The following is a 22,854-nucleotide window of genomic DNA, read 5'->3' as shown; positions in this document are numbered from 1 at the left end:
TCATCAACCCCTCAAAGCTAATCAGTAAACTTCAAAACCTAGGACTCAAAACCCTCTTGTGCAATTGGATTCTGTATTTCCTCACTTGTAGACCCCAGTCAGTTTGGATTGGTAAAAACATCTCCTCCACAATCCTCATCAGTACAGGAGCACCGCAGCGATGTTTACTTGGCCCCCTGCTCTACTCGCTTTACAGCTATGACTGTGTGGCTAAGTACAGCTCTCACACCATCTACAAGTTTGCTGATGACACCACTGTTGTGGGCTGTATCAGATGAGGTGATGAATCAGCATGCAGGAGGGAGATTGAAAATTTGGCTGAGTGGTGTAATAACAACAACCTCTCATTCAATGTCAGTAAGACCAAGGAACTGATCGTAGACGTCAGGAGACAGAAACCAGAAGTCCTTGAGCCAGTAATCATCAGTGGTAGAGAGGGTCAGTAACTTTAAATTCCTCAGTGTCACTATCTCAGAGGACTTGTCCTGGACCCATCATATAAATATAATTGTGAAGAAAGCACAACAGCGCATCTACCTCCTTGATTAGGCATGAAATCAAAAATCTTGGAAAGCTTCTCTCGATGTGTGGTGGAAAGTGTGCTGACTGGCTGCATTACGGCCTGGTATGGCATCACCAATGCCTTTGGGTGGATAATCCTACAAAAGGTAGTGGTTATGGCCCAGTATATCATGGGTAAAACCCTCCCAACCATTGAGCACATCTACATGAAATGTTGCCAAAGAAAAGCAGCATCCATCCATCATCAAAGATCCTCACCACCCAGGCAATGCTCTTTTCTCACTGGTGCCATCAGGAAGAAGGTACAGGAGCTTCAGGACTCTCAACACCAGGCTCAAGAACAGTTACTATCCCTTAACCATTAGTCTCTTGAACAAAAGAGGACAATTACACTCATTTAAGGACTCTTTTATTTTGTTATTTCATGCTTGTTATTTATTGCTATTTATTTGTATCTGCATTTGCATTTGATCCTGTTTACAGTTACTGTTCTATAGATTTGCTAAGTATGCCCACAGAAGAAGAATCTCAGTTGTATGTGGTGGCATGTTTGTGCTCTGATAAATTTTACTTTGAACTTTGAGAAAAATCAGTAAATGTAAATAGTTAAGATAGTTTATATGTACTGTGCAAAAGGCTTGGGTGCATATATCTATAGCTTTTGCACAGTACTGTAGTAATTTTATGTATTGCACTGTACTGCTGCTGCAACAAAAACAAATTTCATATTTCTGATATGGGTTTCTATTGTGGACTGAGAGTGGGAAGGAGGCGGGGAGAGGGGAATCATGGTTGGGAAAAGGGGAAGGACGGGGAGGGAGTAGGAAGCACCAGAGAGACATTCTGTATTGATTTGGAAACAAATTGCTTTGCCTAGTGTTTCAGGGTTGGGTGTGTGTGCACTCGCGCCAACCCTAGCCCTTGGCTCCCCTTACTCGGTTCCCAACATCCTTTGCTCCTGACAGATTTAAAAACTCACTCTCTGCTCCAAGTTGACAAATATAGTACTGTGCAAAAGTCTTAGACACCCTGTTATATACAATGCCTATAAAAATTATTCTGCGCCCCCCCCCCCCCCCTTTGGAAGTTTTCATGTTTTATTGTTTGACAACATTGAATCACAGTGAATTTAATTTGGCTTTTTTGACTCTGGTCAACAGCAAAGTGAAAACAGATCTCTACAAAGTAAATTAATTACAAATATGGAACACAAAATAATTGATTGCATAAGCATTCATCCCTTTTAATATGACTCACCAAATCATCACTGGTGCAGCCAGTTGGTTTTAGAAGTCACATAATTAGTTAAATGGAGATCTGGTTTTGGAGACCCGTGTTTGAATTGATTGTAGTAAAAATACACCTATATCTGGAAGGTCCAACTGCTGGTGAGTCAGTATCCTGGCAAAAACTACACCACAAAGACAAAAGCACACTTCAAGCAACTCCACAAAAAGGTTATTGAAAAGCACAAGTCAGGAGATGGATACAAGAAAATTTCCAAGTCACTGAATATCCCTTGGTGTACAGTTAAGTCAATCATCAAGAAATGGAAAGAATATGACACAGCTGTAAATCTGCCTAGAGCAGGCTGCCCTCAAAAACTGTGACCATGCAAGAAGGGGGCGAGTGAGGGAGGCCACCCTATGACATCTCTGGAGGAGTTACAAGCTTCTGTGGCTGAGATGGGAGAGACTGCGCAAACAACTGTTGCCCGGGTGCTTCACAAGTCACACTTTATTGGAGAGTGGCAAAGAGAAAGCCACTGTTGGAAAAAACTCACATGAAATCTCAGCTAGAGTTTGCCAGAAGGCATGTGTTGAGAGTCTGAAGTCAGCTGGAAGAAGGTTCTATGGTCAATCAGTCAATAAATAAATAAACACAAATAAAAAGTGACGAGCCATGAGAAAGCTCTTCATTAAATTAGGTGGCTCTGACATTTAACTTGACATGTTGGTGTATTTATTGTGTAATAATCTCACAGAGTAGGTTTATAATTAGCAAATTAATTTCAGCATGGTGAGACATTGCATTTTTGCCACAGAAGGAACTTTGAAGATGTTTCCACATTTTTTAGGAAAACTGTCTTGTGTGATATCTTGAATAATAACCAGTGTGCACGCTTGATAGTCAACCTGATTAAATCTGTAAATTGGAAATAAATTACAGAATTGTCTGTGCACTGTTCCCTGATCAGCTTGCAATAACAGCGTGGGGATAATCCAGCATGTCTACCCTGTAGATTGGGAGTGCAGAGAGATGAGGTGAGAGTAATATTTCCACAAAGGAAGGAAAATTGAGTTCAAAGTAATTTTGCTATCAAAGTATGTATGCACTCAGTGGCTACATTATTAGGTACACACCTGTGTACCTGCTTGTTATTGCAAATATCTAATCAGCCACTTATTGCATGAAAGCATGCAGACATAGTTAAGAGGTTCAGTTGTTGTTGACACCAAACATCAGAATGGGGAAGTAATGTGATTTTAGTGACTGACGATGGGATGTTTGTTGGTTCCAGATGACGTGGTTTGAGTATCTCAGAAACTGCTGATCTGGGATTTTCATACACAAGTCTCTAGAGTTTACAGTGAGTGAATGAAAACACTTTGTTAATGAGAGAGGTCGGAGGAGAATGGCCAGACTGGTTCCAGCTGACATGAAAGCAACATTAAAATGGTGTGTAGAAAAGCAACTCTGAATGCACAACATTCAAACCTTGAAGTATGTGGGCTACAGCAGCAGACCATGAATATCCACTCAGTGGCCATGTGTCTATTAGGTAGAGTATGTAGCTAATAAAGTTGCCACTGAGTGTATGTCACCATATACAACGCTGAGATTCGTTTTCCAGCGGGCACCAGGAATAGCAGCTAGTTTAATTAAAAGAGAAAGTGAGTAATAGAAAAAATTTTTGTGAGGATATTTTAGAGTTGACTAGGATGTTTTGCTGAGGCTTGATTAGGTATTGGTTTGACCACATGGGTGATTGTGAGCAGTTTTGGGCCACAGAGAAATGCTGGCATTTTGAGAAGGTCCAGAGGAGGTTCAGGAGAGTGATCTTGGAAATGAAAGGTTTAATGTATGAGGAGCATTTGATGGCTCTGAGTCTGGAAGAACAAATGCGGATCTTATTGAAATGTGTCAAATATTGAAAGGCCTTGATAGAGTGGATGTGGACCAACTGTTTCTTATAGTGGCTGAGCCTAGGACCAGAGGGCACGGCCTCAGAATTGAGGGATGTTCATCTAGAACAAAGATGAGGAGGAATTTCTTTAGCCAGTGGATGATGAATCTGTGGAATCGATTACCACAGATGGCTCTGGAGGCCAAGTCATTGGATATATTTAAAGAATAGGTTGATAGATTATTGATTAGTCAGGGCATCAAAGGTTACAGGGAGAAGGCAGGAGAACGTGGATGGATAATTAGTTAGTCGTGATGGAATGGCCTAATTTTGCTCCTGTGTCTTATGGTCTGTTTTTGTTTTCTCTCATTATAGGAAGAAGGAACTTCTGCAAGGTGTATATGGAATGGGATTTAACAGACCTTCAAAGATCCAGGAGACAGCATTACCCATGATGCTTGCAGAGCCGTATGTTTATTCCACTAATGTTAAATCGTGTTATAATGTGCAGCTGATCATTTAAAATACGATTACTTATTTTACCTGATGTATATAGAACAGTATAGCACAGAAAGAGACCAATTAAATTAGTAATCAAATGGCCAGCAACATCCCTTCTACTTACACAATGTCCATATTCTTCCATTTCTCTCATATTCAATGCCTACGTAAACATACATTAAAAATCTCTAATTTGTCGGACTCTATCACCATCCCAGGCAGTGCATTTCAGGCACTCGCCACACTCTGTTTAAAAAAAAAACGCCCCCTCCATCTCCTTTGAAATTACTCCCCTCACTTTAAATGCATGACCTCTGGTATTAGACATTTCAACCCTGGGAAAAAGATACTCTGTCTATGTCTCTCATAATCTTATAAATGTCTATTAGATCTCCCCTCAGCCTCTGCTACTCCAGAGAAAACCCAAGTTTGTCCAACCTCTCGTTACTACACATGCCCTCTAATGCAGGCAACCTCCTGATTTCTTTGTGATATCAACTCCTTGTGTTCACGTTCTCTCTGCAGCCCACAGAATCTGATTGCGCAGTCTCAGTCGGGTACTGGGAAGACAGCGGCCTTTGTCCTGGCTATGCTCAGTCGCGTGGATCTTACACAAAGACATCCACAGGTACAACAGTGCAATATTTGTCCTGTATTAAGCCCATCACCCCTACTGGGCATAGGCTGCCAACATAATGTTTTATTGTGTTATTTATTTAATTGGGTTCTCTTTACCTAGTTTTAGGACTTGCATGAAGATCTGATCACATTTTAGGTCATACTTATGCAGAGCTAGAGAACATTCTACAGGGTTCACAAACTTTCTAGCACCACTGTACTTTACACTTCAGTCATCCACATTTCTTTATGTGTAATGGGAGAACCTAGTTTTGTTTGCTCTGTTTTCACGGGTTAGCTTTATTTATCACATGTACGTCAAAACATTTAGTGAAATGTGTCGATTTGTATCAAATCAACGAAGATGGGGCTGGGCAGCTTGCAAGTGTTGCCACACTTCTGGTGCCAACATAGTTTGCCCAAATTCACAAACCCTAACCGTATGTCTTTGTGGGAGGGAACCAGAGCACTCAGAGGAAACCCGTCCGTCATGGGGAGAAGATATAAACTCAGATCTTACAGGCAGCTGCTGGAAAGCGTTGCACTTACTGCTACACTACCGTGTCACCTTGTCTGTCAGATTAGTTCCACAGTGGGAAGAGCTGTTACGTTTTCTTCCCATGTGGACTGATGCCAATGAGACATAAATGTAAACTGGCACCTAGGCAACCTGTGATTAACAACCTGTGAACAGGAGGCAGCCATTTAACTCCTTCCTTTTCAAGCCATAGCCACCACTACTTTATACTTTCCTGTCAGAGTCACCTTATGTACAGACACATCATTTTATTGGTATACAAATAATCTATGCATATAAGCTATTTTACAGATTTATATTTATTGTTTTTTTATTATTATTGTGTTCTTTATTTTTTTGTGCTGCATCAGATATGGAGTAACAATTATTTCATTCTCTGTTACACTTGTGCACTGGAAATGACATTAAATTATCTTGGATCTAGTTGTACAGACAAACTGCAGGGAACAGGCTCTTTGACCCATCTCATCCATGCTGACTATGATATTTCTGCTCAACCATCAGCCTGTGGTTACTTGAAGCCTTATTTGTAACTATTCTTATCTGTTCTTGTCCTGATGAGGGGATCTTGGCCTGAAACGTCAACTGTTTATCCCTCTTCATTGATGCTGCCTGACCTGCTGAGTTTCTCCAGCATTTTGTATGTGTTGCTGCGGATTTCCAACATCTGATGTTTTGCGTTGAGGCCCTTTCTCAGGACTCTTACGTTTTGTAATTTTGAAACATTAAACTAATTGAAAGGATTCTGGGAATACGGGTCTAATTTTGTGCTTACTTTAAGTGAGGCCCACACATATTACATGGTAGTGTGATGACATCTGCAATTCAAGTATTAATACTTATAAACCTCAATGAGTTACTTACATAGTGTTTAGTCAAAGTATGTATGTATGTGCGCGAACACACGCACACAATACTAAGAATAATCAAATATTATTGAAATATTAAATACACAACCAGTACTGTTTTTTTGTTGTTGTTTTCTGTGTTCAGCTGAGCATTGTGGACATATTGTGTTGGTGCTGGAGTGTGTGGTGGCACTTGTGGGCCGCCCCCAGCACAGCGTGTTGGTTGTTAATGCAAATGACACATTTCACTGCACATGTGATAAATACCCTTGAACCTGAATCTGAGCAAACTGCTCTTTGTGGGAGCTTGCTTTACATGAATTTGTTGTGAAGCTCTTTGTTTGACACAATATCCTGAAATCATAAACGGTGCTGATCATATTCAAAACTTTTTCTTTACTATTAAGTAGTTTGTTTGGTTTTTCCTGGATTCTGTCTGTTTTGTTGTGAGCATTGATAAACACAAAATCAAAATAAATTTATTATCCAGGTACTTGTATGTCACTTTGAGCAGCCATGTAGCCTTGAATTTACTTTGGTTGATGGAATGAAGGTGGAAATAATTTTCTAAATGGGGAGCAAATTCACAGTTCAGAGGAAGTTCTCGTGCAGGATTTCCTGAAAATGAACTTCTAGGTTGAGTCAGAAGTGAGGAAGGACAGTGCAATTTCTAGAGGACTAAAAAATAAAAGAAAAGATATAGTGCTTTATGAGGCATTGGTCAGATCACATTTGGAGTATTGTGAGTAGTTCTGGGCCCCATATCTAAGACAGGGTGTGCTGGCATTAGAGAGGGTCCAGAGAGGAGAATAATTCCAGGAGCGAAAGGGTTAATGTACAAAGAGCATTTTATCGCTCTGGGTTTTAGAGGAATGGGGGGGGGGGATCTCATTGAAACCTACTGAAAATTCAAGAGCTTAGATATAGTGGATGTAGAAATGAGGTTTCCTATAGTGGGAGAGTCTATGACCAGAGGGCACAGACTCCCTTAGGAACAGAAATGAGGATTGTTTTTAGCCAGAGGATGGCGAATCTGTGGAATTCTTTGCCACAGGTGGCTGTAGTCATTTAAAGTGGAGGTTGATAGGTTCTTGATTGGTAAGGGTGACGGGAGAAGGCAGGAGAATGGGTTTGAAAGGAAAAATGGCGGAGCATACTTGATGGGCTAAATGGCCTAATTTTGCTGCTCCTACGTTTTATGGTGATGTCCTGAGCTCAGTGGCAAGTGTGTCTCTTCAGTTTTCTTCATGTATGAGGAATTCTTATTAAGCTTCCTTCTCTTTGGTCCATTGTCTGGTACACGTCTTTGTCTTAACTGGTTTAATTTCTGTTTAAGCGCTGACAATAAAATTAAGATAAATTAGCTTTATCTGTCACCTGTCCAGCGAAATGCTTAGTTTTTGTCCACGACAACGCATTCCGAGGACATGCTGGAGACAGCCCGCAAGTGTTGCCACACTGCTGGTACCAACATTACACGTCCAAAATTTCCTGTTCCGAATCCTTGTGTCTTAGCATGAGGAGGAAACCCACTCACTGACGGGACAAACAAACGTATAAACTCCTTACAGACAGCGATGGGATTGAAAGTATTGTGCTAATGGTGTGGGCCCAGGAGGCTGTGCTGCTGTGACTGTCCAATTCAAGATGCAAGGTTCATTACTGTTTCTCTATGTTACAGCCCTTGATGAGGTGTTGATTTTTTTACCCCCCCACCCCAGTGTTTATGCCTCTCTCCAACATATGAGCTGGCCTTACAGACCGGACAAGTGATTGAGCAGATGGGAAAGTTCTGTCCTGATATCAAGTTGGCATACGCTGTGCGAGGAAATAGACGTGAGTAGCATGGTAGGATGTTTTCTGATTTTAAAGTGGGGGTTTATGAAGCCAAAAGAATGACTGGCTGCCCTTCTAATCAAATTTCAAGAAATATCTCTGGCACTAAAGGTCAACTTTTACTTGAAAACCTTCATAAATCAGAGTATTGAGTACAGGAGTAGGGATTGTGGTGAGACCTGATTCGGAGTACTGTGTGTGCAGTTCTGGTCAACTACCTACCGGAAAGATATCAGTCAGATTGAAAGAGTACAGAGAGAATGTACAACAATGTTGCCAGGACTTTAGTACCCGAGTTATAGGGAAAAGTTGAATAGGCTAGGACTTTGTTCCCTAGAGTGTAGGAGAATGAGGGAGATTTGTTAGAGGTATGCAGAATTATGAGGGTAAATGCAAGCAGGCTTTTCCCACTGAGTTTGGTTGAGACTACAACTAGAGGTCATGGGTTAAGGGTGAAAGGTGAAATGTTTAAGAGGAACTTATCCCTCAGAGGGTGGTGAGAGTGGAACGAACTGCCAGTAGATGTGGTTTGATTTCAACATTTAAGCAAAGTTTGGGTAGGTGCATGGATGGGAGGGTATGGAGGGCTATGGATTGGATGAAGGTCGATGGGACTAGGCAGATTAATAGATGGGTGGAATGACCTGTTTCTGTGCTGTAGTATCCTATTACTCTATATTCACTAAACCATATAGAAAAAACCTTTTTTAAAGGATAACTTTGCTTAGATAGAGTGAATGTGGAGACGATATTTCTTACAGTGGAAGAGTCTAGAACCAGAAGGTACATTCTCAGAATAGAAGGACATTCCATTAGAATAGGGATGAGGAGGAATTTCTTTAGCCAGAGAGTGGTGAATCTTTGGAATTCATTGCCACAGCTAGCTATGGAGGCCAAGTCATTGGCTTTATTCAAAGTGAAGATTGATAGGTTCTCGATTAGTAAAAGTGTCAGGTTACAGGGAGGAGAATGGGGTTGAATGGTAAAATATAATGGAATGGCAGAGCAGACTTGATGGGCTGAATGACCTAATTCTGCTCCTATGACTTATGGACTAAACCACTAGAGTACAAGTTTTACTGAAGAAACCACTAAACCACATAGGGCAAACCACTAAAAGAACCACTGGATCATATACAAGGCAGATATAGCCTTCCCCAAATAAGGACAATAATACCTTGCGCTATTCCAGGTGTAGCCTGACTGTGCTAACTTAACACTACAGTATCTCTCTATTTGCTTAAGCTGTACAGTTCTATAGTATTTCAAGCCAAGAGATTGAAAATAAATGTGTTATAAGTATTTAAGTTCCTGAGAAGTGTTGAGATTTCCTTCTGAACAGCAGACGCAATATAGTTTTAGGGTGGCGGGGTGAAGATATGTTTCTACAAAGGAGGGATACGGCGCTCCTTCCTCCGCTAGCCTGTGGGTCACCCTTGGGCAAGGTGTCGCACCTGCTTAGCCATACCCCCACCCCCGATCAAGGTCACCTGAGCCGTGGGAGCAGCTGGTGCATATCACAAGCCCTGGTTATGCAACCACTGATGCCAGGCAGACAATCTCTGAAGAGTATTGGTAATGGCTGGGGTCACCCGTCTTGTAAAGACACTGCCCAGAAGAAGGCAATGGCAAACCACTCTGTAGAAAAATTTGACAAAAACAATCATGGTCAAAGACCATGATCGGCCACATCATATGATATGGCACATAATGATGAGTATGATTTGATAAATGTGTTACTGTCCAAATATAAATTGTTAAGAACATGAACAATTGTTCCTTTATGAATTTACATGCATTAGGTTTGGTACTGAATACATTTTGTGTTTCTAGTTGAGAAAGGCCAGAAGATTCCGGAACAAATTGTTATAGGAACACCCGGGACCGTCATGGACTGGTGCATAAAGCTGAAGTTCATAGATACCAAGAAAATAAAAGTTTTTGTCTTGGATGAAGCTGATGTCATGATTGCTACTCAAGGACACCAGGACCAGAGCATTCGAATTCAGAAGTAGGTTCACTCATTACTGAACTGTGTTCCAGAAAAACAAGCATTAGATTCCGTAACATTTTAATAATGCCCTGTGCTGTTTATGTATTTATTTCATTTACAGATACACAAGCAACAGGCCCTCTGCCTCTTCAAGCCACACCACCCAACAACCCCCAATTTAACTCTAGCTTCATCACAGGGCAATTTACAGTGACCGATTAATCTACTAACTGGTACATCTTTAGACTGTATGGGGAAACTGGAGCACCGTGGAGAAAACTCACTCATTACTCAGAGAGAACGCACAGAAATCTTCGAAATAACGTTGAAATTGAATTCCGGTGCCCCGAGCTGTAATAGTGTTGCTCTAACAGCTACCCTACCATGGAAATTCTGATAGTTTGGTATCTGACTGACAAGCTAATATTTCCCATACTTCCTTGAAACTTGCTGTTTTGCAAACTCCATTGAAATGTCCTTGGCTCTCTAAATAAGAGCTATAGATGGAATGGACAGCCAATGACTTTTCCCAGGAATGGACTAACTTATTCCATCACGATCATTATGTGCCATATCGTATGGTGTGGTCGATCATGGTCTTTGATGATGATTGTTCTTGGTAAATTTTTCTCTGGAAGTGGTTTGCCATTGCCGCCTTCTGGGCAGTGTCTTCACAAGACGGGGGACACCAGCCATTATCAATATGCTTCAGAGACTGTCTGCCTGGCATCAGTTGTCACATAACCGGCTGCTCATACGACTATCCACCATGGCTCCACGTGGCCCTGGTCGGGAACTAAGCATGTGTTGCACCTTGCCCAAGGGTGACCTGCTAGCTAGCGGAGGGAAGGAGCGCCGTACACCTCCTTTGATAGAGACATAGCTCCACCATGCCCCCCCCCCCCCAATACCATTAAGGTATTTGGAGCAAAGGAGCAAAGTATAGGGGGGATGTCAGAGGAAGTTCTTTTTCCACAGAGTGCTGGGTGTGAGGAATGCCCTGCCAGGGGTGATGGTAAATGCAGATACATTAGGGACATTAAGAGACTCTTAGATAGAAATATGGAGCGCTATGCAGGAGGGAAGTTCAGAGTGACCTTAGAGTAGGTTAAAGGTCATTGTGGGTTAAAAGGCCTGTACTGTGCTGTAGTATTCTGTGATCCAAAATACACTCAGTGGCCACCTTATTAGTTGCACCTATACACCTGCTCATTAATGCAAATATCTAATCAGCCAGTCACATGGCAGCAGCTCAATGCATAAAAGCATGCAGACGTGGTCAAGGCTTTCAGTTGTTGAGACCAAAGATCAGAATGGGGAATCATCTCCCTCTGGTGCTCCTCCCCCATCCTTTTCTTCCATGGTCTTCTGCCCGCTCCGTCTCCTATCAGATTCTCCCTTCTCCAGCCATTACCTTTTTTGCCAGTCAACTTCGCAGCCCTGTACTGCACCCCTTGCTGCTCTCCCGGTTACATTTACCACCGTCCCCTTTTACTACTTCCTCCCCTCACCCCACCTTCTTGTGTTTCTTCCCAGTCCTGATGAAGGTCAGTGCCGGAAATGTTAACTGTTCACTGCTTTCCATAGACGCTGCCTGAGTTCTGCCAGCATTTTGTGTGATTGCTTTGGGTTTCCAGCATCTTCAGATTTTCTCTTGTTTGAGAATGGGGAAGAAGTGCGATATAAGTGACTTTAACCATGGAGTGATTGTTGGTGCCAGATGGGGTGGTTTAAGTATTTCAGAAACTGCTGATCACCTGGGATTTTTACTCACAACAGTCTCTAGTGTTTACAGAGAATGGTGCAAAAACAAAAAGCATCTAGTTCTGTAGGTGAAAGCACCTTGTTAATGAGAGAGGTTAGAGGAGAATGGCCAGACTGGTTCAAGCTGACAGGAAGGTGACTAACTTAGATAACCACACGTTACAACAGTGATGTGCAGAAGAGCATCTCTGAATGCACAACACGTCGAACCTTGAAATAGATGGGCTTTCCACTGTGCACTGCATTGCTTTAGCGGCCTTGAACATAGAGTAGTACAGCACAGCCCAGCCCATCGGCCTGCAATGTTGTTCCAACCCTTTAACCTACTCCAAAATCAATCTAACCCTTCCCTCAAACATAATCCATTTTTCTATCATTAGTGTGCCTATCTGCCGCTACAACCACCCTGGGAAGTATGTTCCATGCACTCTCCCCTCTCTGTGGAGAAAACCTACCTCTGACATCCCTACTATTCTTTCCTCCAAAGACCTTAAAATTATGTCCCCTTGTATTAGGCCTTTCTGTCCTGGGAGAAACTATGACTATCTACTCAGTCTATGTCCTTTACGAAATCACCTTTCATCCTCCTCTTCTCCAAAGAGAAAAGCACTAGCTTGCTCATAAGACACTCACTTCTGAATCTGAGTTTTGAATACTTGCTTACAGGGACTATATGCATGACCTCTCTAAATAAGCTCATCGGAGGCAAAAAAAATAGTTTACGTTGCAGAATTATTATCATTGAAGCAGGATTTAAATTGCCTCAGTCACCTTATTGCCCTCCATATGTGCTGCCTGATCTACTGATTTCCAACATCTGCAGAATCTATTGAGATTTTGACACATTGGCCTTCATACATTAGAAAATTTGCAAGTACATTGCTGGGACTTGATTAATACATTAGGACTTTATTCCTTGGAATGCAGAAGATTGAAAGGAGACTTGATAGACTTACATAAAATCATGACGTGTCTAGATGGGTAAATGCAAGCAAGTTTTTTCCACTGAGGTTGGATGGGACCAAATCACGATAGAAAACCAGAGGTCATGGGTTAAGGGTGAAGGGTGGAAAGTTTAAGGGGAACATGAGGAGGAACTTTTCACTCAGGTTCATGAGAATGTGGAACAAGCTGCCGGTGATTTCAACATTTAATATAAGTTTGGATAGGTACCTGGATGTTAGGGATATGGAGGGATAGGGTCCTGGTGCAGGCTGCTGGGAGAAGGCAGTTTAAATGATTCAGCATGGGCTAGATGGGCTGAAGAGCTGGTTTCTGTGCTGTACTTTTCCATGACCCTTGACTCTACAAGACAGACATACAACCAACGGACAAAAAGCAACCTGCTGTGCAAATACAAAAAAAACACTTGAGACTGCAGATGCTGCCCATAGTTAGAAAACGCTGGAGGAACTCAGTGTGTCAGACAGCATCTGTGAATGGAGATGGCCAGGCAATGTTTCAAGTCGAGATCCCTGATCCAGACTGAACATGTCACATGTGACAGATGCAAATAGAGAAGGGTTGTTCTTAGCTGGATCAGTAACTCCTCGTCTTCCACTCACAGGACGCTGCCTGCCAATTGTCAGATGCTGCTGTTCTCGGCTACCTTTGAAGATTCCGTATGGAAGTTTGCCCAGAAGGTCGTTCCTGATCCTAATATCATTGCTTTGAAGCGAGAGGAAGAGACCTTGGATACAATTAAGCAGTATTATGTCATGTGTAACAGCAAGGAAGAGAAATACCAGGCTCTGTGTAATATCTATGGAGCAATAACCATCGCCCAGGCCATGATCTTTTGCCATGTGAGTAAATGCTAAATTGGAGTACTGTGTGCCCCATTGCAGGAAGTGGGTAGAGGCTTTAGGATGCTGCCTGAATTAGAGGGGATGAACCATAAGGACAGGCTGGACAAACTTGTGTTATTTTCTCTGGAGCATCAAGGCCGAGGGGAGTCCTGATAGAAGTTGCGGGGCAAAGACAGGGTAGGTAGAATTTTTTTTTGTTAAAGTAGAAATGCCAGATACCAGCAGACATGCATTTAATTTGAGAAGGGAGAAGTTTATGGGAGATGTGTGGGGCGTGTATTTTGCACAGAGAGTGGGGGTTGCCTGGAATGTGCCGGAAGCAAATAGAAGCATGATGTTTATAAAGGCTGTTAGACAGACACATGATTGTATAGGAAATGGAGAGATATGGACCAACTGCAAGCTGAAGGGATTAATTTGGCATCGCGTTTGACAGACATGATGATCTGAAGGGCCTGTCTTTAAATTCTGCATTAAATCCTGCTCATTGGTGGAGTTGCCAGAACCTCAGTCACTTTCTCCTCTCTCTAGGCATTGCCAATCTTGTCCCTGCAGAGACATTTTAGTGAAAGCCATCAGCATTTCTTTGTTAGTTTCCTGAGCTCTCTGATCTGCTGTTTGACCTGCAGACTCGCAGGACGGCCGGCTGGCTGGCAGCAGAGCTGTCCAAGGAAGGGCACCAGGTGGCGCTGCTAAGTGGCGAGATGATGGTGGAACAACGAGCTGCTGTGATCCAGCGCTTCCGGGATGGCAAAGAGAAAGTCCTGGTCACAACGAACGTCTGTGCACGAGGTAACACACCGGACCCATCCCGGCAAGCTGTGGTGTGCTGTGGGATTTTAGTACGAATTTCTGGTTCATACCTGCCCCTGTACATCTGCTTATTTGAGTTGCCATGTTTCATCACTTTGCACTTGTGGAGTAAATTCTGTCTGCCAAAGCTTCAGAATTTACAGCCCAAAGCCTAGGTAGACCATAAGACATAGGAGCACAGATCGGCTGTTTGGCCTGTTAGGTCTGCTCTGCCATTCCATCATGGCTTATTTATTGGCCTTCTCAGTCCCATTCTCCTGCCTTCTCCTCGTAACCTTTGACACCCTGACTGATCAATAACTTATTAACCTCTGCTTTAAATATACCCAATGACTTGGCCTCCACAGCTGCTTGTGCCAATGAATTCCACAGATACAGTGGCTGTGGAGAGGATATTTCCTATGGGGGGGGCAGTCTAGCGAGGGCCATCGATTTAACAGAGATTAAGTGGAATTTTGTTAGCCAGAGGGTGATGAATTTATGGAATTCATAGTGGAAGCCAAGTCATTGGGTATATTTAAAGTGGAGGTTGGTGGGTTTGTGGATTAGTCAGGGTGTCAGAGGATTACGGGAAGAAGGGGTTGAAAGGGATAATAAATCAGCTGTGATGGAATGGCATAGCACAGTATATGGACTGAATGGCCTAATTCTGCTCCTATGTCTTAAGATCTTTATAGATACTACACGGAACAGGCCCTTCCAGCCTAACAAACCGCACTGCACAGCAGCCCCCAGTTTAACCCCAGCCTAATCATGGGACAGTTTACAATGACCAATTAACCCACCAACTGGTATGTCTTTGGACTGTTGGAGGAAACCCACGTGGTCATGGGGAGAGAACCTGGGTCACTGATACTGTAAAGCATTGTGCTAACCAATACACTATTGTGCTGCCCAGCTTCCATCTGATCTATACTTTGTTGTGGCTGTAGACAACTTTCCTCATTATCAACACCACTAACACCTATGTCAGCCACAAGCATGCACCTCCTGCAATTACAAGGCAGAGTGGGTCTCAGAACTATAAGATCTGCCTTTGAATCCTAGGATTCTCTTATCTCTCACAGTGTCCCTAAACACAGCAGGACTCTGCGCACATACCAACAGCTTCTGTGTGAGTTCTCAGCAAATGTTTAGAACACAAAGCCTTCGGCCCACTATGTTGCAACAACTTTTTAACCCTCTTGATGACCAGTCTAATCCTTCCCTCCCACACAGCCCTCAAGTTTTTGTTGTGCTTATCTAAGAGTTTCCTAAGTGCCCCTAATGTATCTGCCTCTACCACCACTCTTGTCAGGTGTTCAACACACCCATCATAAAAGACCTACCACTGACATCCCTCTTATACTAAACTCAAGTCACCTTAAAATGATCCACTCTTGTATTAGCCATTTCTGTTCTAGGAAAAGGTCTCTGGCTGTCCACTCCATCAATGTCTCGTATCATCTTGGATAACAAGTTACCTCTCCTGCTCCTCTGCTCTAAAGGCAAAAGCCCTGGCTCGCTCAGCCTATCCTCATAAGACATGCTGTCTATCCAGACAGCACCCTGGTAAATCTCTGCACCCTCTTTAAAGCTCCCACGTCCTCCTCATAATGAGGGGACAGAACTGAACAGGAGGGCTTTGTTTCTTCTGCACTGCCACCATCATCTTTGGGGCGCACTGCAGCTTAGTTGTAATAAGAGTCTTTTCTGCTCTCTATCTCAATAAATAAAATAAAGAAAACTTTGCTCACATTTTATAAAATATTTCAGTCAATCTCTGATTATGAAATTGTTAACTATTCTGTTTACTCCTCCCCCCTCCCCCAATTTCACACCAGGTATTGATGTTGAGCAGGTCTCTGTCGTCATCAACTTTGATCTCCCGGTGGATAAGGACGGGAACCCAGACTGCGAGACGTACCTTCACCGGATTGGACGGACAGGCCGTTTCGGCAAACGTGGCTTGGCTATCAATATGGTGGATAGTAAATACAGCATGAACATCCTGAACCGGATCCAGGAACATTTCAGTATGTCTCCTAGTCATCTTTTCAGTAAACAATGCTTGCCTTCATTAGTCATGGCATAGAGTGTAAGGTTCAAGATGGATTAAAATCATTTCCTGAACACAAGTGTAAAGGAGAACAAAGTAACTGTTACTTTGGATCCAATACAGCACTAGAAAAGCACAGTAAGATAAGGAACACAATAATAAAAAAAGCGCACAGTAAATATACTGTAAGTACCTAAATAGCTTCTATACATATATGTCCATAAAGTGATGCTAGGACAGGAGTGTCTGTACATCAAATATATATACATATAAGCAGGCAGACATAGGTATCTGCACCACTCCCTGCCCCGGGACTCCTCTGCCACCTGTCCCACACCCTACCCTCAGCATTCCCAACATACTTCGTTCCTGCCAGATTTACAAACTTGCCCTCCACTCCGTATTGACAAATGCTGTACTGTGCAAAGATTTGAGACACTAGCTGTGTATCTGTGTCTTAAGACTTTTGCACTGCACTGTATGCCATAAAGTGAAGCTAAGCACAGGAGTGTCTGTACATAAGGTGACAGGCAGGAAATGGTAAAGCACTGGTGATGAGGCTGGTGCAGAGTGGGGAGTTAGTGGGTGGAGGTGTTGATCAACCTTACTGCTTGTGAAAGTAACTTTTTGAGTCTGGTGGTCCAGCATGGATGCTGTGTAGCCTCTTCTCTGATGGGAGTGGGACAGGCAGTCCATGAGCAGGTGGCTGGATTATTCACAATGTACTGGCCTTTTTCCAGCACCTTTCTGCCTATATGTATGTCTTTGACGTCAGGTGGGCTGGTGCCAGTGAAATGATGGGCAGTTTGTTGGGAGGTTCTCTACTGCGCATCTGTAGAAGGATGTGAATGCAGGTGTGCATAGTCCGGTTCTCTTCAGCCTTCTCAGAAAGGTATTGGTTAACTTCTTGATTGTGTGGAAGGTAGACCATCTGAATCTTACTTTTTTCAAGTTTGAAATGGCAAGTATCTGAAGAGATGCACTTAAGGTGAGGGGGGAAAGTTTAGTGATGTGTGGAACAAGTATTTTTATAGAGTAACAGGTGGCTGAACGTGCTACCAGGGATAGTGGTGGAAGCAGGTGTAATGTTGGCATCTAACAGGCTATTAGACACATGTCTGACCTTAGTACCCTACAAATGATTGTGAGGAAAACTCTCTTCTGCCCAGCAGGAGGACAATGCACGTAGGGCCCTCAGCATCATCAATGATCCCTCTCATCTGTCCAACAATCTCCTTGAACCCCCCCCCCAACCATCAGGCAGGAGATACTGCAGATTTAGGACAAGAACTGCTAGGATGGGGAAACAGTTTCTTACCCAATGCCATGATGCTACTGAACTCCCTGCCATCAGTCAGGTCTCATCAGGTAGGAAGCACCAGTAGCATTATACCTTTTCCTTCTGGGTAGCCTCCAACCTGATGGCATGAACATTGATTTCTTGAACTTCTAGTAATTGCCCTCCTCCCACCATTTCCTAGTCCTAGATCCCTCTCTCACCTTATCTCAGTACCTGCCATCACTTCCTTCTGGTGCTCGTCCCTCATTCCTTTCTTCCATGGCCTTCTGTCCTCACCTATCAGATTCCTCCAGCCCTTCTTACTCTGGCTTCTCCAGTCCTGATGAAAGGTCTCAGTCTGAAATGTTGACTGTTCACTCTTTTCCAGAGATACTGCCTGGCCTGCTGAATTCCTTCCATTTTCCACTTTGATTTTTAGCATCTGCAGATCTTCTGTTGTTTGAATAATATTTTACTGTTTATCTTTTAGCTTGTGTGCTTTTTAGCTACTCGTTAATTTGTGGTAATATTACTTTGAACTGTGTGTGAGTTATGTGTACCTTGATTCGGATGAAAGTTGTTTCATTTGGCAGTATACATGAGTATGGCTGAATGGCAATAAAGTTGAGCTTGATGAATGTGCAGGAATTGGGGGCAATGTGGATCATATGCAAGTAGAAGAGATTTAGTTTAATTTCAGCACAGGAATTGTGGGTGAAAGAGCCTGTCGTGTTTTCTGTGTTCTATATTAAAATTCTCCACCAGTTATTACAGGGATATCAATCACATTTTACAAAAATTGGATTCACCATTTAGATTGCATCTGCATGATGTATTTACTGTAAATTTTAAATTTAAGTTTAGCTATTTAAATTTTACAAGAAATGCTAATAGACGTGAACTAGAAAGGTTTCAAATGTGCATTAAATTATGAAGTGAAAGCTAATATTCCCCTTTGCAAACTGGAATCAAGATTCCAGTCTATGCTTTTTATTTGCACAGTTTGGCTTTTGCATGTTGATTGTCAGTCTTTGTGTATAGTTTTTAATTGATTTAATGTACTTCTTTGGTCTACTGTGAATGCCTGCAAGAAAATGAATCTCATTGTAGTATATAGTGAAATATACATCCTGTGATAATTAATTTACTTTGAACTTGTTTTATGGTTAGAAGAAAAGGGCAAGTTGTGATTAACTCAAAGTCTTTCTCCTTAACACTTGGGCTAGGTGGCTTTATAGCAAGACTGTCAAGCCAGAATAACACTTTGTAGCTTAAAACCAGTCAACGTCACATTATGTCACTGAAGTTTTATTTGTAATGATCCTGTTACAAATGTCCTGGTGTCGAGGGTCCTTAATGATGGATGCCGCCTTCTTGAGGCATATCTTTTGGAAGTGTCCTTTTTTGGTTATTGAATGTTAATTTTGGTTTGTGGCTGATCAGGGGCAACTGGGACTAGCAGTGTGGATGCTATAGATACCATGGAACATTTGGACCCAAGGGTCTTTCTGTACTACATGACACAATGAATCTATGACCCAAGATTGATTTTAATTACCTGCATTGAATTTTGGCTGCAGCTTTGGTCTGTTTTTAATTCTTCACTCTGCGGATTGCAGAATAAATCAGAATTGAAACTTTTTGTTTATAAACACATTCTATCATATGGTTAAATACAAAGAAGGGTTTTATTGTATATTGACAGAGTAGATTATGTTCAGTATTAAGCAAGCAGAGAGCTGGGCTATAACCAATTTACCTGTCTTGCCAAGTTGGAGTTTTGTAAGTAATTTTATCTAAGAAAAGTTGTGCTGGCATTGGAGAGGGACCAGCGGAGGTGTATGAGGATGAAACCAGGAATGAAAGGGTCATCATTCGCAGAGCATTTGATGGCTCTGAGCCTGTATTCACTGGGGTTTAGAGGAATGGGGGGGCATGTAATTTCATTGAAGCTTATCAAATATTGAAAGGCTTAGTCAGAACCGGTGTAGAGAAGATGCTTCCTGTAGTGGATCAGAGGACACAACCTCAAAGGTCTCTATTTAGAACAGAGATGAGGAGAAATTTCTTTAGCCAGAGGGTGATGAACTTATGAACTGATTGCCATTGTACATTGAATCCTGATAAAGGGGCTTGACTCAAAGTGTCAATTGTTCATTCATCTCCATAGATGCTGCCTGACCTGCTGAGTTCCTCCAGCATTTTGTGTGTGTTGCTCTGGATTTCCAGTGCTGACAGAGCCTCTGGAGTTTATGACATTGACATCTAATTCACCTTGCCTTGTCTTGGCAGGGAGGGAAGGACTGAGAACGTGCTCACCCTTTCCTCATGAACACGCACAAAATAATGATTGAAAATATCAACTGTAAACAGAATTTCACAAGATTGTTGAAATGCCACAGCAATGTAGCAGTTAGCATGATATTATTACAGCTCAGGGCTTTCCAGAGTTTATACGTTCTTCCGATGACCACGTCAGTTTCCTCTGGGTGCTCGTTTCCTCCGACAATCCGAAGATGAACCGGTTAGTAGGTTAATTGGTCATTGTAAATTGTCCTGAACTTAGACTGAGGTTTAGCAGGTGGGCTGCCAGTGGGTGCGGCCGGAAGGCCTATTCCACGCTGTAACTCTTAAGTTAATAGTTAGATTGATGTTTGGTGATAGGTGGTTGATGATGATAGATAGTGGTTGCTGATAGATTGATAGATAAAAACTTTAAGCTGGAGCCATTAGCAATCTTCAGTGTTGTAACCACTATATGATTCTCTTCCAGACAAGAAAATTGAGAAACTTGACACCGATGACCTTGATGAGATTGAGAAGATTACTAACTGAATAGGCTGGCTTCGCCTTCTCAACCCTGTGACAACATGCACCCAGATGCAATTGGACTTTTGGACTAGATACCAGTTTGGTTTCTTCTGCAGCCAAGTTTGAGAATAAACCGACAGAATCAAATTATATTCAATTTACCTCATTTAAAAATTTGCATTGGGACTGTAAAATCTTGTATTTTTCCTTCAATGGAGTGAAAAATAAAAAAATGCCAGGAAAGTGTTTACATGACATCATTCAACATTATATAGTTTGTCTTAGTTAGCCTTAAAAGGAATATTTGAAATGCCAAACAACAACAAAAAAGGTGAGAGATGTAAATGTGAAGTAAGGAAGACCTTTTCCATTTAGATATCGTTCATTTTTAATGCAGTGGGTTACAGTTATAGATTTAATTCTGTTTGGAAGTGAAGGTTACTGAAATAAATTGAAACACACTGTTATCTTAGACAAATTTAATAACTTCATCATTTAGCAAATTAATTACAAAATGTAATTTATTCTCACCAACTATGGTAGTTGAGATGGTTATCAGTTTGTTTTCTTAATTTATTACTGACAGGTAATTTAGTCACAGCTAGTTTCCTCCTGGATACAGCAATGATCTGTTACTCCCTTTGTATTTAAAGATACCTAGTTTGCTGTATTAACTCTTGGCCATTTCTACAGACTGAGATAAACAGTTTACCCAGCACCTCTCAAGTAACTTGCTATTCAGCTCTAGTGAATCAAAAAGACCCTCTAATACTTAACCGAGTACTTTAACCAAATAGGGACGTTAGTTGCTTAATATAAGAGCTTCCAAAGTGGTTATAGAAAATGTAGTGTTTTTATAGGACACAGGCATCTGATTTCAATCTTGGCCAAAATTTCCAGACTTTTTAGGTAAGAAGCAGTATTGGGCAGATGTAATTTTTAATTGATGAATTTAAACATAAAGCTGCTGTATGAATAAGTAGACTAGAGCGGCATGTGAAGTGACTTGCTCGAGTTAATAGTTTTACGATTAGCTGCACTCAATAAACATTCTGCATAATGGCTTGGAATCTCAACTCCTATAAGTATCTGCGCAGATGAATTGCCTTGTAGTCATTTCTTGAGTGGTTTCACTTGATGCTTGTGTAGAATATAAACCAGAAGCTGTTCTGAGTTTTTAGGCTGGGAATAGCTTTTGTAGATCCTTGCCTTCATGGTAGGTATAATTGTTCCCCATATTGTGCTTATGTAAAGCTGATAATTGAGACTATATTTGCCATGCACTGTATGTTCCTGTATCAGTGGCAGCTGGAGAAATCACTGTATGCCGCTAGCAAGTCAGATTCCTGCTCAGGTACTCAGCAGGTCAGGCAACATCTATGGAGAGGAACAAACAATCATTGTTTCAGCCCAAGACCTTTCATGACTCCTGTCGATGCTGCCTGACCTGCTGAGTTCCTCCAGCATTTTGTGTGTGTGCATCTGCTGAATCTCTTGTGTTTAAGATTCCTGCCATTGTTATTTTTCCCCATTTATACCAGATACAGTAATCCATTTAATAAATGTCAAAGTCAAAGCATTTGTACACTGCAACTATTTTTAAATAATTTTACTAATATGGACATCAGTTTTTTAACATGAATTGGGAAGTGTGCATCTTTACTACCCAAAATCTGTCAAGCAGAGATTGGGTGATTTCTCGTGCTTGTCCCGTGTGGAAGCTTCATATACTGTGGCTAGCGGCATAGACCATAGCTATGGTGAAATAGAGGCTCGTGCAGTGTTAAGGGACAATTACCTTAATCAGCATAGCAATTTGAATTAAAGGGGAATTGTGGTTTGGCAATCAATTATTTGCAATATACGGCTAGCTTCTGGATGACTTCTTTCTTGTATTCCACAAGTAATGTTCTCAACTGGTGAGTTGCAACTCTGTAGTGAAGGGGGGGGGGGGGGAAGTATTTAACAATCACTCCTCTCACTAGAATTGATTCAAATCTGTTTAATAGAAGTGGGGAGAGCGAGGATGAAGCTATAGAAAATAAAAGACAAAACACAAAATACAATCTTATGCAAAAACATTGGCTGTGAAATTCTGTTTAAATACAGAAATAAATTAAACTTTTACCGAGTAAAAATTAAAGATAATTTGAGGTTGTACCTAAAGTTTTAGGAGAATTTGACAAAATGCCCTCTCCACGTGTATAAAAAAGCTTTATCTTAAATTGGGTGTGCAGCTTCAATTTCTGTGTGTTGAATTTTGTACTATAGGGTGTATGCATTTGTACACAGTGCATTTTTATTTGGATTGTAATTGGAAATATTTAACTGCAGAAATGAATGAGTGTTGAGGATAAA

The 22,854-nt window shown here is 41.7% G+C and overlaps 1 protein-coding gene across 4 annotated transcripts in view; it reads left to right on the top strand.

Moving 5' to 3' along the window:
• The window catches only part of ddx19a (DEAD-box helicase 19a), a 43,024-nt gene extending 20,559 nt beyond the window's left edge, over nucleotides 1–22,465 (top strand). For all 4 annotated transcript variants that reach the window (XM_059952332.1, XM_059952333.1, XM_059952334.1 and 1 more), the window contains exons 5-12: nucleotides 4,025–4,117; nucleotides 4,676–4,778; nucleotides 7,876–7,990; nucleotides 9,824–10,001; nucleotides 13,315–13,552; nucleotides 14,185–14,347; nucleotides 16,192–16,383; nucleotides 20,459–22,465. In XM_059952332.1, coding sequence (XP_059808315.1) covers nucleotides 4,025–4,117; nucleotides 4,676–4,778; nucleotides 7,876–7,990; nucleotides 9,824–10,001; nucleotides 13,315–13,552; nucleotides 14,185–14,347; nucleotides 16,192–16,383; nucleotides 20,459–20,520 — 1,144 coding nt within the window. In that variant the 3' untranslated portion in view covers nucleotides 20,521–22,465. The remainder of the gene's footprint in view (nucleotides 1–4,024; nucleotides 4,118–4,675; nucleotides 4,779–7,875; nucleotides 7,991–9,823; nucleotides 10,002–13,314; nucleotides 13,553–14,184; nucleotides 14,348–16,191; nucleotides 16,384–20,458) is intronic.
• Nucleotides 22,466–22,854: the final 389 nt, after the last annotated feature.

Source organism: Hypanus sabinus, chromosome 27 (genome assembly GCF_030144855.1).
Source record: "Hypanus sabinus isolate sHypSab1 chromosome 27, sHypSab1.hap1, whole genome shotgun sequence".
NCBI classification, from domain to species: Eukaryota; Metazoa; Chordata; class Chondrichthyes; order Myliobatiformes; family Dasyatidae; genus Hypanus; species Hypanus sabinus.
This window is presented reverse-complemented; position numbering and strand designations above follow the sequence as displayed.